Source organism: Petromyzon marinus, chromosome 2 (assembly GCF_048934315.1).
Source record: "Petromyzon marinus isolate PM22_M1 ecotype Great Lakes invasive population chromosome 2, UKy_Petmar_22M1.pri1.0, whole genome shotgun sequence".
In the NCBI taxonomy this organism is placed as follows: Eukaryota; Metazoa; Chordata; class Hyperoartia; order Petromyzontiformes; family Petromyzontidae; genus Petromyzon; species Petromyzon marinus.
The window spans coordinates 9,549,602-9,565,289 of NC_133668.1; the positions used below are offsets into that span (position 1 = coordinate 9,549,602).

Genomic DNA, 15,688 nt, shown 5'->3' on the forward strand with positions numbered 1-15,688 from the left:
TACAGGTAATACAAATATTCCTTTGTTTACCGTTAACTACAAAACATTAACTTCTTCCACATCGTGTTCTATACGATATATCAGAGGGGGGGGGGGGGTGCAATGGTTAGCACACTGCATTTTGAACAACTGTCAACCTGATTTTGATTACCAGTCACGGCTAACATTACTGTAAAGTGATATCAAACCTGACCCTGGGCCACAATTCACCAACCCGCACTGACCAGCATGGAGATGTGTGATCAAACAACCCCCCATCACTGACATGGCTTGGAGAGGCCTTCATCCAACAGTGGAGAGACACATTGGCTGTAAATTCTTATTTATTATAATTCTGTATAATAAGGTGCCCACGGTTGAGGTATTAAGTAAGCATCGTCTCCCATTGTCACCCAAATACTTGCTCATAACTAAGTCTGCTCAATAATGTGCTACCTATGGAGGTTATGTAAACAATACATTTTTTATTTATATTCTTAATTTTTTCGGTAAAGTCACGTTGAAGAGAAACAACAAAATAACAAAATATATATAAAAACAATAAAAAAATACATTTTTTGTTTCAATGTGCTGTTCGGAATAAAAAAAAAAATAACCTTTCAAAATACGCTGCACCACTCGACTACCATTCTCATGACAATACATTTTTGGGCCAATCTCAAGAAACCTAAAGTAGTTAAGTTGAGAATAAGAGGATTGTCACAGGTATGGTATTCACAGCCATTCATAACCTATGTATGGTCTTCAGGGATGGGTCAGGTGTGGAGAATTCAACTCATGAAGATACGCACAGCAGTTTCGTGGTGAAAGCTCGAGAGAAGTGCTCGACACATAATCAAATCCAGAAGACCACACTTGGAACGAGAGGGTTTTCCATAGCGTGAAGTTTTTATAACCACTAATCTTTTGGCAAGTGTTGCTTCAGTCAATGGCTCAAATTTTATATGAAAAATAAGAATAGGTTTTACCCTTTCTGGCAATAAAACAGGTGTTAAGATGTTCAAACACCAAATAGATACCTTTTGCAAGGAATCAAATCTGCTGTAGGCCAATCATTTTCAAAGACAATGCATATATTATGACAGCATGTTTGTTTGCATGTTCACCACAATTAAAAAGGTCCCATGATATGGCTCAACTTTATTTAACATAACATGATTTAAAGGAAAAAAAACCCTGAACATGTATTAAATATACCTAAATGTAGTTAATTATGGACAAGACTATTCTTAGGGCAGAGACTTGTTTTTATAAACAGACAGTGTTACATTAAGTCTACTGAGTCCTCTATAATCTAATTAATTATGTAGGCAATTTACTCTTGGCTCGCTAAGCATCTGATGGGTTGCATCATACTCACAAATTACATGATATTCAACAAGTCACTTCATTATTTTACCGCAGCATCTAAGTAAAACCCCACTGTGCCTCTCTGCGTAGGTATTTGGATGCTTTTTGGCATGGGAAACCAGGAACGTCTCCATCCCGGCTCTTAATGACAGCAAGTACATCGGCATGAGCGTCTACAACGTGGGCATCATGTGCATCATCGGGGCGGCGGTCTCCTTTCTGACGAGGGACCAGCCCAATGTCCAGTACTGCATCGTGGCTCTCGTCACCATCTTCAGTTCCACCATCACACTCTGTCTGGTCTTTGTTCCAAAGGTCAGCACAGTGAGCATGTGCGCACATACACATGTAAAGGGTAACGTCAATAGAATGTGTATCTATGGACATGTGAAGGGTAAAGGTCAGCACAGCGTGTATGTACACACGTATAGAGGGTGAAGGTCAGCACAGTGTGTATGTACGCATATATTGAGGATAAAGGTCAGTGCGGTGTTCATGTATGTTTGTGCATGTAAAGCCTAAAGGTGAGCACAGTATTTGTGTATGCACATGTAATAAGTAGAGCTATATGTAAACAATCGCTACATCCCATTTTAATATAAATTAGAAGAGACTGTTTTATGGGGTAGTGACATGGCCCAGTGGTAGCATACTCGCCACTTGTTGCAGATGATCGTGGTTTCAATTCAACATGTCACCCTGGTTATTACTGCGGGTGTATTGACCATATAATATGTGAAGTCTGCTCCTTAGCGAACGTTAAAGATCCCCGGACATAATTCAAAACAAGAAAGCCTTTTTGGTTGTCGTCATTGTCCAAATTTGATAAATTACCAATAAATTACTCAATTGGGATTCCACATAGCAATAATTGCCCTCTACAAGCAGAATAAGGCCCCATTTGCAAGCCAGTAGCTAAGTCACCTTGTGCCAACAGAGACAGCTGCTACTGGGGGTGCCCTTTCAAATGTTTCAGTTGAGATGTGAGGTAAGTTGCTTGTCACATGTAATGTGCTCTGAGATGCCATGGCATAAAGGATGCAATATAAAAAAAATAGTCTTATTATTCAAGTAAATCAAGGATAGGATAGAATATACAGGGTGTTTTAAAAAGATGGACCACATTTCAAAGCAGTATATTTCACGATGGTAACATGTTACAATTACACAAAAAGTTCTAAACGGTTTAACGAGTTATCAAGTTTTAATAACCATTTTTCAATGCTCTATGTGCCCTCCCCCTGCTGTACGGACAACATCGAGACGATAGTTGAATCCGTGTGCTTGGAGAGGCATCTATCGGTAATCATTTGAAACTCTATGCCCCGCCCTTTCAAGTGGTAAGAGTTTTATTCATGGGCGGTTCGTGGTGGCAGAGATATAGCGATTTAAAATCGGGTCCATCTTTCTAAAACACCCTGTTTAACTTTTTGCCTCCAATACTAAAAGCAATCATTTATTATTTGCCTTGAAATATTAGTACTTTATTTTATATATAAATCAGTCAAAAATTGTATTAAAATAGTTAAATGTGCCCATTTTTGCCAAATTGATATTCCAGCATCGTCCATTAGACTTTTTCTTATAAGCTATTCATAATCTTTTTTGTGATTATTACTGCAACCTGACCAGTTGGCCCATTCTAGTCTTGGCTCAAAGGAATTTAGGTGAGGTGGGGAGGTCGTGGGGTTTTACAATAGTTTTATCTATTTTTCACATTTATCTTTTTTTGGTCGTTTGTTTTACTTTAGTCGTTTGCCTTAAAGGGGGCAGACAGTGCGGAGAATGCCTGGAATTGTAGACTGCCCTCGGCCCGCCTTTGCCTCGATGGGAACATGCACAAATTATTTTTTATTTTGTATGCGTGTATGTTGAACCTCTTTCGCACCGTACATAGACAACCATGCTAATCTTGTAGCTACACAGTACCTACACAGTAGCTACAAGAGCTTTTAGAGTTAACTCTGGAGCGCTTTACCAGATGACCTTTCATCGATCTCATTTTATCCCGCACCTCCGATTAGCACAGTTGGCTACGTACAGTGCGAAAGAGGTTCAACATGCTAACATACATCTCGCGAAACATTCAAAAAATATTTTAAAACGCCACTGGGACTTCGACCGAAAGTCACCAGTGTTCTACACTCGAGCATTTATTAAGTACTGTAATCATTTCACTTTCCTGGGTAGTTATACATTGCGTTTATTTACTGAGATGTATAGGCATCGTTCTGTTTGATTAAAGCTTCGTTTTCTGTGCACAGCTCATCACTCTGAGAACAAATCCGGACGAAGCCACACAGAACCGCAGGTTCCGCTTCACACAAAACCAAAAGCGCGAGGACACTCGCACCCCTCCGTCCGTCTCCAGTGTCAACCACACGTCCAACAGCCAATTCGATGGCTTGCAGAGTGACAATCACCGCCTCCGCATGCGCATCACAGAGGTGCCTTGGTCCCCCGATTTTGTTTTGTTGAATATCAATAAATATGTATCCAATATTAAGCACACGTGAAAATGTAGCTCTGCAATGATTTTTAGGGTTGTATCGTCTATTGTTTGGCATGGTGTCTGACGTTTCACTCCAAGTGCTGGAAACTTTTTCAGGAAATAAAACATGCAGTAGAATTGGAAAACACATCAGAGAGGCTGTACGGTGTCACCACCTCTTTAGTAGTGCACATCTGATTGTGTTCTGCTTAAAAAGTGCAAAATTGTGGATGTGTACTATGTGCATGCTTGCTTCTATTTGTGGAAGATATATGGAAGGCACTCTCAATTTCCTGCATCATTGTCATAGTTGTCTATATGTGCTTATCTCAGAATAACATATATTCTGGAGCTACAATGCCCTGTGGGCTTCAACTACATAGTATTATGAACCAGGTGTGTGCATTTGATTCATCTCCCAATCCCTTCATTATGACAGAGAGAAGCAACGCATATCTTTGAGATAATTTAATTATACAGCTTTAAAAACGTGCCAAAGTGCAACTTGCCACTGTACCTAAAGGAGAACATTTTCAATCAGAGGATATTACCTGCTGTGACGTATCTATAGGAAACGTGGACAGAGACATCATATGCAATGAAGCACGGAGAGGTGAGTAGTTGAAATTACACGGAGATATAGGTAGAGGAACACATCGATAAGAAAGCAAACACAGATTAGTGACATCAAATTGACTGTTAAGAAAATTAAGTGGATTTTGGCAGGCCACGTTCTTGGAAGGATTGATGGCCGATGTACGAGGCTGGTGACAGCATGGCAGCAAACGGAGGGAACTGACCGAGAGAAGAAAAAAAAGGCCGAGGAAATGGCTCAATTCGATCAGCTAACGTACAGGAGAATTGATTTCCAGTTAAGCGATACCTTGTGTTTGTGCATTAACGCTTGTTGCATACTCATGTGCGTGTGGTGTGGCGCGTGTGTATTTCCTCGCCAGTTGGACTCTGAACTCGAGCAGATCACTATGCAGCTGCAGGAGAGCCCAGAGAAACTAACCAGCTCCTGGAGCAGCAACAACTACATTCAGACTCCCATTGGCTACGGCACCAGCACACAGAAGCTGCTGCTAAATGGTATTCATTATATTTGCGCTCACCTCAACTTTTTTAATTGTTTTTCTGAAAAGTTGCAACCTTTCAATTATTTTCTTTAATGTCACTGCGGTTTAATGACATCTCATGTGGGACTGCATTGTGGTTAATGCAAGCATTATCCCTTGTAAAAAGGTATCAGTTTTGTTGCCAGATAAAAGGGTAAAAACATATTATTATATCTTGCTACTGGCAAAGGAGGTCTCATAATGTAAAAGCTTACCCCGAGCTCTCAATACTCTGATGGTGTGTTGTCTTTGAGTTGTACACCTTTTGGCGTCATCTGGTCCAAAACCATTTGAGACTGGGCTCTAAGAAAAGCTGTCTCGGGTGTGGACCAATTAACTTCAAGGACAGTGCATACATTATCAGTGTTTTATTTTTGTTTGCTTTTTGACCGCAAGTGTTGTGGTTAATGCAAGCATGATCCCTTGTAAAAAGGTATTAGTTTTTTGCCAGATAAAAGTGTCAAAACCTATTATTAATATATTGATAGGTATATAATAATTGAACCCCCCCCCCCCACCTCAACCCACACTGGAGAATTGATGAATTGTCATAATTTGGAGCCAAAATTGAAATCAAGAATCATTATTTTGCATATTTGTTTTAGCTATCTTGTTTTTTATGTTTGTCCTTATTCTGTCTCACATGTATAGTTTAGTTTTCTCCATTAGCCCTAACGTAAGGTGATGTCATACATCACATGTATTCAATCTGCATAAGTAATAATCAGTTCTCATCCACAATGTGATGCATGTACCTGAGTGCAACACATTTATATTATTGATGTATCAATGCATTATTATTTGCGATCTGCTATGTAGACAACACTTTCATAGTCATGAAAATGGAATGACCTTGCACAAACAATTAGGATTCAAAAGGGTAATATGCATCGTGTGAAATAAAATGTCAGTTGTGACAAAGAATTTTGTCGTAACAAAAGATTGTTCCTAATTGGTGGCTGTGCTGTAAGCTCATTATGTGGCTCTTTTCCTCTCACCTCGCAGAGGTGAGGGGGCCTAATGTGCGAGTTAAAGTGATTTATCTGACAGTATGGTTGGAGCATTTTCAGTTTTCATAATAATTAATCAATAATTTATAGCCCTTTGTCAAGTCCCTTGCTACATGGAGGCCTCTCCTCACCGCGTCGGTTATTGGGGGAGGGGGCGGGGGGTTTGTAAAGAGGAAGGAGGAGGATGGTGCTCAGGACCGGTTCAGATATCACCAACCACTGATGGTTTGCCAAGGCCGGAGTTGAACTCAGGTGTCGTGCATCAGAGTACAGTACGCTAACCACTGTGCCACTGATCCATCCTTCGTTTTCGTACTTAAAGTATCATATATTCATTGGTGCAGAAACGTACAACGTGAAGTTTAATGGCTACAGTTATTCGGTGATCCATTCTAAACTGTGTAATATTTTAATTCAAGAATTGTATTCAGACAAAAATTCATGGTGTCATGATTTTGTACATCCATTCGGATTGGAACAATGTGTAATGTAGCACTCAGAGACGCTGTCTTGCTTAAGTTATATATGTTATATATTACAGTACACGCGACTCGATGCCATGTTATCAGGTGGACGCAGGTTGACTATATACAACTGGGTGACTCTGTAGCTGCTACACGACGTTCACTATATAGCTGACTGACTATATAGGAGCTGTCAATGTAGTAGCCACGGCGAAAATATATAACTTCTTTCCCAGCCTTCCAAGACGATGAGGGTGATCCACAGTGATGACAGCGACGACGGTCCGGACCCCCTAATCCCCACAGTAGCCCGTAGCCCCGCTCTGCGCTGCCTTTTATTTCCCCTCGGCTCTGCCTCGCCGCTTTTCCCAAACTCTCTCCTTTGCCTCACTAAAACACCCCGGTGGGTTCCATCTCTACCCCCGCGTTGACTCCTCACCCAGTTACCTCACTTGACCCTGCCTGTCTTCATAACTGCAATAGTTATTTACAGCCACTAGGCCCCGTACTGTCCTTACAAATGCATTCATGAAAAACCAATAATACTAATTATTGATTCAAATTATGCATTCATTAAATCTCTTTGCCCAGTGATCAAAATGTTTTGGTTATGCATACATGAGTAAGTTTTGTTCTAATAATATGCCAATTTTATGTTAATGTTAAGATCAAAATGGCAAAGGAAGATGGGCAAATGTGATAGATACAGAAATGGTTGGACAAAAAAAGACAAAACATACAGAGCGGATAAATGAATGAAAGACAAAATATATATTTCCCATGAGACCACGTACAAAGGAGGGGCAATACAAGAAACAATACAACAACTGACAGTTCAGACCAAATAAAAGCAAAAATATGTGAACAGACGAAACAGCACAAAAAAACAGTACAAAAGAGGAGGAAGTACAAGACAGTACACAAGATAGCAGTGCACAAAAATCACAACAACCAGTTTTCAAGATAGAATGTAGAGTAGGAGAGGGCATAAATGAACACAGCAGGCACACATTATGGCTGTACGCACCACTGGATCCAGAGGAACGGCAGGAAAGAGGCGGTAGGGAATACTGTTGGCAGATTTGCAGTTCGAATATTTATGTCAGCAAAATATTTATTATTGAACCATATTCAAGGGAAATTAGTTTTTTTTAATTCAAAGCTGTGGCCAATAGTATCATAAAGAAATCATTAAAATTAACTCCCCGTGACGAGAATTGGGAAAAATATAATAAATAAATAATCACACCACCACCCGTTATCAATGCAATGTAACGAATTTCAACAGAATTGGATCCTTCCAGCCCTAAAACTCATATCATTATGAAAATTATTTGTAGATTGATATACTGTAGTGTAATTATTAGTAATGTTGTTGTGCACTGACCTTGATGGCTTGGTTTGTGATTTTTTTTGTCAGATGATAACTCATTTTCAGACATTAAGATGCACCATAAATCATATGTTCCTGTGAATATACAGTACGGGGGTAATCTTGAATAATTCTCATGGCCAAGTCTGTCACATTTTCAGGGCAAATTCATTTTATCAAAACTCTTGTGTGCACATTGCTTCAGTTATTTGAAATGATATTGTATTTCCTCTCTTCATCTCTGATATTTCCATGAGATTCTATTTAATTGTCACAGAATCAATCTCTAATTGGCAATATAATTTCTTGAGAGGATATTTATGCAGGAAATTAACTGTGACTCTAACCTATCTGCTACACTACTTACCTCTCAATCGCTCATGCGTACATTTCAGTGATTATATAATTAATAATTCTGCTTCAAAAACCAAAAAAAATACTGTTCATTAATTGCATACAGCGATACCTGGACTTTTGTCCTCTTGAATTTCGTCGTTTCGCTCTTTCGGCCGTTTTTAATTATAAACACATTTTAAATTTCGTCCATGTGCTTTCCTCTTTAATCTGATTTCATCCAAAACCTTCCACAACATTCGCGCCACACACCATCTTTTTCGTTCAGTATGGAAAAATCACAGTCAGTTAAGACTTTACCTGGTTAATAACGTCCTTCCAATGATTGTTCAGTTTGTACCCATCCTCTCGGTTGACGTTGTGTCTGTGTTTATATATCTGGATGGCTTCATGAACAAATCTCTGAAGGTAGCCGGTAGGTTTGCAGAGTACCTCCGTCTTTGAAAAATCTATTTCGTGTGAGCCTACAGCGTTAAAACAATGATCAGCAACGGCAGAGGTATTGGTCCTTCCGTGTTTTAGATCTGCCTTGTGTTCACGAACGCGGTCCGAGACATGTCGTTTCGTTTCCCCAATGTAACTGCTGCCTCAACCACAACTCAGTTTGTAGACACCAGGGTATTGCATGTCGGGAATCACATCCTTTACAGATGGGATTAAATCATGGGTTTTGTGTACTGTGTTGAAACGAACCTGGATCTTGTGTTTGTTTAAGATTTTGGAAATCTTTTTGGTAACCCCTGCTATGTATGGTAGAGTGATGGTTTTGGTTGGATCCTCAGAAGGTTGTCTCCGCATGGCTGGGGAGACAGGTTTGCGGATTGTACGGTCCAAGTATCCGTTCATCCTGAGCGCTTGGTGTACGTGCTCCAAATCACTGGCTCGGTGGTGCTGGTCGAAGATGCAATGGGCCCTACGGTGTAGTGTTTTGATGAGGGAATTCTTCTGGGCTAGATGATGGTGGGAGTCAGGCTTTACATAGGCATCCGTGTGGGTGGCTTTCCTGTAGACCAAATGTCCCAACGTGCCATCAGGTCTCTTCTTCATCCAAGATTGCCATCCTTTTCCACTTCCATGGTGAATTTGATAGACGGGTGTATGGAATTGATGTGGTTGAGAAATTGGTTCAGTGCTGGCAGGTCATGTGTCCAGATAACGAACGTGTCATCCACGTATCTCTTCCACAAGGAAGGACATAGGGTGGATGTCTGGATGGCATCTGTCTCAACATTTTCGATGAAAACATTCGCTACCACTGGCAATAAGGGAGAATCCATTGGAGAACCCACTGGGGTACCCTAATTTTGTTTGTAGAATATACCATTCCACGAAACGACATGTCTCGGACCGCGTTCATGAACACACGGCAGATCTGAAACACGGTAGGACCAATACCTCTACCATTGCTGATCATTGTTTTAACGCTGTGGGCTCACACGAAATTGATTTTTCCAGACGGAGGTACTCTGCAAACCTACCGGCTACCTTCAGAGATTTGTTCATGAAGCCATCCAGATATATAAACACAGACACAACTTCAACCGAGAGAATGGGTACAAACTGAACAATCATTGGAAGGACGTTATTAACCAGGTAACGTCTTAACTGACTGTGATGTTTCCGTCCTACCTGCCTATGTCAGCTGTTATTTCCGACTCTCTGTGTGTGTGTCTCTCTCTCTATGCCTCTCTCTTAGATGTATCATGCTCACATGTCCTTTGCATTGCACTCTCATGCTCACATGTCCTTTGGATTGCACTCTCATGCCTTTGGATTGCACTCTCATGCTCACATGCCCTTTGGATTGCACTCTTTGGGTTGCACTCTCATGCCTTTGGATTGCACCACTCTTTGATTTTACATTAGCATGCTCATTTGTCACATTAACATTGCTACTTCCGTGCCCTCGTTGAGGAGGCCGCTTTAGATTGCACCACTCTTCGATTTCCCATTAACATGCTAATCCCTCACATTAACATAGCCACTTCCGTGCCCTCGTCGAGGAGGCCGCTCTCCGATCTTACATTTACATGCTAATTTATCACATTAACATCACTAGCCCCGCCCACTTCTTTATGACTCTTGGGCTACACCCATTTCAAACCTTTTAAAATACATCTTTTAATTTCACATTTTTTATGCTGATTAAAGGCAGGGATCAATAAGTACAATCACATTGTTAAAACAGCAGCATTGTATGTGCACCAGGATATGCAAGGCAGCGACAGCTGTTTCTGACCTCGCCATAGTGAGGTCCCATTGACTGTGCATTCTGAACAGTTCACACTGCCCACTTGTAGCTGGAGCTCCGGACGAATTTGGCCAAGCCCCTCTTGATGGTTTCATTTACAAATGTCTTAGAAATCCCCTCTAGTTTTTGGTAAAGCCAACAGAACTATGCATGTATGTTGAACGTCTTTCGTCAGGTACATAGCCAACCGTGCTATTCAGAGGTGCATGAGAAGGACAAACTGATGGGTTACCACATTGCAGTAAATCCATGCACTATTGAACACTATTCACTTTATAGACTTATATTGACGGTTATAAATCTATAACTATTATTGGGGTTCTGACATTGTAATCATTATAGCTTTTATAAATGTTCCAATGACCATTATGTTACATCATTCTTAAGTAATTTGAATACTTTCATATTCAAAGTATTGTATTTTGTTTTTAGTTTAACATTTGTATTGATTATGAATGAATTATTTTAATTTCAAACACAGTGTGATGCACATGAGGTAGCTCTCAGCGTTTCTCTCTTATTTTACAACTCTCACATCTTCGCTCTTCATTAATTACATTTCTTACCTTTGAAAAGGGAGGCCATTGTGGGGTGATGACCCCGCTCATTATCATGAAGCCAAGACATGGATTCTCAATATGTCTTGCTTCGTCAGAAGATCTCAAGAGGTTCTGTGATGTGGAGGCTTGTATTGTTTATGGAGTTTGGGAATGACAGGGATGCCCCATAAACGTGACAAATTATTTGTATTGAGCTATTTTTGAGGTCAGCAAGTTATAAACAAATTGGGCCAAACAATCCTCTTCCTGAGAGTCTTACAATTACATATTTATGTGCTGGGTGCACTGCATCACTGCATTATTAAACATGACTTGTTCCATTAAATTGACATCCTGACTGGTAATGACCACATATACATATAATATTTACGGCTACATTACCTGCAGGTTTTTTTTAGGACCATTACACTAAATGCAATGATTTACTTGTTCCATTCTGAACCCTGTGTTAAATATACTGCTGAGAGTGTGTGTGTCATACTGTGGTAGAGATACTCCTCACTTTTGAGGTGCTTCCACTGTTCGGGTTTTGATGACTGTGGACTTTAAATTCATATATTTTTTTAATTTTGGGCGTCCATGGTTCAATGATGTCTACTGAAAAGCCTTCAAATACTTGAGCCTCGTGCCAGCCAACAGTGCTGTACATTGCAACTGAAATTCAAATTGGTTTGAAATAGTGTTGAAATATATATATCGGTTAAAATATATATTGATCTTGCTGACTTTCCAGTGTATGCAGTCTGGAAATGGTCATATACAAGCTTTGTATTTGGTCATGGATATATTTGTAAGCCTTTGTAATAGATCACAACATTTCTTGGAAAAATCTGATATAACTTACTGTATTTAAATATGTAAGTTACTCAAAGATTTGTAGGATTCGGTCCTGCACATGTTGGTAATAATTAAAATTTAGAGCAGGATGAATGCTCCTGAGAGTTCTTTGTCATGTGCAGCTTTGCACACTTGCATTATTAGTAGTGCAACAGACTATTCAGTATTTTTGTATGCTTATTAATTTACTGAAGACTAATTTGAGTGCTTCCATATCGTGGGTGCTATTATTGTGCTGTATAGTTTGTGTTTATGCTGATATGAAGTGGATCAACAAATAAACTTTATAATGTAGCTGGCTCCCTGCTGATCTCACATTCACAGCTTTACAGTTCCCTAACCCATTGAGGTAATTTTAATTTAAAATAAATTACACTCCAAAATATTGTTAGACGTTTATTTAATTATACTCTTTGGTTCTTTCGGTCAAGTCACGTAGGTAGAAAAAATAGATCACGACGTTTCGATCGCCACACAAGCAATCGTCTTCAGGTGGGAGAGGGAAACAGGCTGCTGAAACAAGTCCTTATATATGTAGTGGAGTATGAAGGTGTGTTGTGGAAACTGCGCGATTGCATGATCACATGGACAGTGTGGGTTATCTTGGGTCAGCCTGTGGAGAAGGCGAAAACAGTGTGGGTCGTGTTAGGACAGCCAGGTGCAAAGGCTGGAATGATGAGGTAACAGTTGGCCCAATTAAGCCAGAGGATCAGCAACGGCGGTGATTGGCTGTGGCTGTTGTCAAGGGCAAGGAGGCGTCGAGATGTCTGGAGAAAGGCAGGTGTTTGAGGACGCGAAGCGGGCGGAGGCACGCGGGCCAATTAATTAGCGATAATGAGAATGGAGATAAATTGGGGGAGACAGAGAGCGAGGGGTTGGAGTTGGGAGCTGGACGAGGAAGACGTGGAATTTGGAAACAGAGTTTGGAAACAGAGTTGGGAGACAGAGTTGGGAGACAGAGTTGGGAGACAGAGTTGGGAGACAGAGTTGGGAGACAGAGTGGGAAACGGAGTTGGAACAGAGTGTAAAGCAAGACGAAGTAGTTAGCAGTGGAGTGTGCAAAGTCGCTGTGTGCGAAGACGCTGTGTGCGGAGGAGCTGAAGAGAATAGCCAGCAGTGGAGAGAGTGTAGCGATAGCGGAGCTGAAGACGCTGTGTACGTAGTGTGCGAAGTCGCTGTGTGGGAAGACGCTGTGTGCGGAGTTGCTGAACGGGGAGTCGCTGAGTGCGAAGCAAGTGAAGTGATAGTGGGGAGACAAAGGTGGTGAGCGAGACGAGCGGTGCACGGCGAGCGAGCCGTGGTGACCAGGATACAGTGGAGTGTGGAGGACATGTTGAATGTTGTAAATAAAGCGGTGTTCGAAGAAAGACAGAAGTTGTCCGCGTAAAGTCGAACACTACATATATAGAGCCGAGATGGGGGGAGGGGGGGTGACCGCATCGGGCAAGAGGGTGGGGGCTAGACATTGTACCTAAGCGAGTGGGAAATCCAAAGATGGGAACAGAGATGGGGCGGGGGGGATGTGAAAGCTGCGAGAGCTGAGGAGGTGGCCATTTTATTGTGAGAGATTAGCATGTCAATGTAAACGAACCAACGCAACAGTGGCTGTGCTAGTGAGACATCCAGCTCGTTAGAAAACGAGGGAAAAAATGACACCACATCGAGGGAAGGAGAGAGAGACACACACCAAGAGGCACACCCACGCACAGAGAGACACACACACACAGACACAGAGAGAGAGACACACAGAGACACATAGAGAAAGACACACACACCTAGAGAGACACACAGGGAGAAACACACCCAGAGAGAAAGACACAGGAAGACACACCCACACAAAGAGAGGTACACACAAAGTGACACAGAGAGAGACACACATACACACAAAGAGACACAAGAGAGAGAGACATACAGGGAGACACAGAGAGACACACAAACCGAGAGACACAAAGATACACACATACAGAGAGAGACACACACACAACATCACAGCCAGTTATATTCTGCAATAAACGAGCCACCACCACATCGAGGGAAAGGGGCAACGTTGACTTTGTTAGTGAGACATTTAGTTCGTTAATGTAAAGACATTTAACTTGGTAATGTAAATTGGTAATGTAACTCAGAGTCGGAAATAACTGCTGACAATGGCAGGTAAGATGGAAACATCAACAGCCAGTTAAGGCTTTACCTGGTTAATAACATCCTTCCAATTATTTCTCAATTTGTACCCATCTTCTCGGTTGAAGTTATGTCTGTGTTTATATATCTGGATGACTGCATGAACAAATCTTTGATGGTAGCCCAAAGGTTTTCAGAGTACCTTGGTCTCGGATAAGACAATGTCGTGTGAGCCCACCCCGTTCAAGCAATGGTCAGCTATGGCAGAGGTATTGGTTCTGCCGTGTTTCAAATCTGCCTTGTGTTCGCGAACAGGGTCCGAGACATGCCGTTTTGTTTCCCCAATGTAACTGTTACATGTGATTCCTGGCATGAAATACCCTGGTGTCTACAAACTAAGTTGTGTCTGCCGTAGCAGTTACATTGGGGAAACGAAATGACATGTCTCGGACCGTGTTCGTGAACACAAGGCAGATTTGAAGACACGGCCTAATTGTGAATCACAATTTTTCATGATCGTGATAAGCTGGTGCTTCGTTCTATACTGAGCTGTCCTCTGGATCACCCAGCAGCTCGTGATGAGCAAAGATATGACCTTTTGGTTTGCAAGTGGGTGTGTCTGAAAGGTGTCTCATAAAGCCATACTTTACCACTTAAAAGGGAATGTTGGCCTCACGAAGTTAATGCTGTTCACATAGGATGAAGCTATTTTACTTCAGCTATTAAGACAATTATTATAATTGTAAACCATTGGGGGGATGGGTTTCTTACAAATATGTGCCATGGTAGAACTTGTCTACTTCAGACAAGTTTAAATTACAATTTTCTGACCTGCTTTAACAATGTCACTGACATTTGAGATATTCTCTTTTCTTCTTCGTGAGATCAACATGGAGCTGATGGAGTGGGTATAATTTATGTTGATATTCTTAATCCTCCACAACATATATTAGTGGTTGTAACCATGTGATTAAGTGGTACTCTATAACTCTGGATAGTTTAGTCTTTAATAACAGTAATTATTAATATAATTATTTAAAGCTCTTTGTCATTCGACTGCTGGATAAGGGCCTACCCCACACTGTCAGTCATGGTGGGGTTTGTTGCCCATATTTCACCACACTGGTCAGTGTGGGTTTGTTCAGACATCACTTGCCACTCACGTTCACCATCGCTGAGAAGCGAACTTAATATAGGTCGCTATGAACATAAGCATTGATCTATGCCAGTGGCTTTTATATGTGAGTTCAATGTAATTGCAGTGTGGTGCGTAATTCTCCGTGCAAGAATGACAGAAAATAGTGACATCAGAATTTTGGCGGGAATTAATTTAAAATGGAGATTGTGTATATTCTGAATACTTCTGCAATTTACACTATAATTTAAATTAATTTCATTCTAGCTAATGATTTTTTTTTATCAACTAAGGAAGCTATTGGCTTATTGATGTCTCAAAAATGTATTTCAAAGGGAATTTTGAATTTACTTAGGAAATATGGTTCCCTAGAGCCTAAACGTTGTCAATTAAAATTCCAATGTGAATAATAATAATGCACCTTATATGCATTCTGGACATTGGTAACAGTCATGTGTTATTTATTTGGTGAATTATACAACATTGGCTCACATGCTTAGGGAATGCCAATGCACAGTTGTCATTAGCACTGCCAAGAATATTCTCCAGCTTTGTAAAAGCCATGCTACGACATGCAGCACATGCGTAAGCACATGCATGGTGTATTTAGCAGCAGTGATAGCCA

The 15,688-nt window shown here is 40.9% G+C and overlaps 1 protein-coding gene across 8 annotated transcripts in view; it reads left to right on the forward strand.

The window, feature by feature from the left end:
• Positions 1-15,688, forward strand: part of LOC116948019 (gamma-aminobutyric acid type B receptor subunit 2) — a 161,116-nt gene that overhangs the window by 108,504 nt on the left and 36,924 nt on the right. For 7 of the 8 annotated variants that reach the window (XM_032964323.2, XM_032964330.2, XM_032964321.2 and 4 more), the window contains 3 exons: positions 1,441-1,665; positions 3,615-3,797; positions 4,798-4,933. In XM_032964323.2, the coding sequence (XP_032820214.1) occupies positions 1,441-1,665; positions 3,615-3,797; positions 4,798-4,933 (544 nt within the window). Of the gene's footprint in view, positions 1-1,440; positions 1,666-3,614; positions 3,798-4,797; positions 4,934-9,614; positions 9,753-15,688 lie in introns of those variants that run through there. The other variant, XM_032964373.2, reaches the window with a different exon arrangement.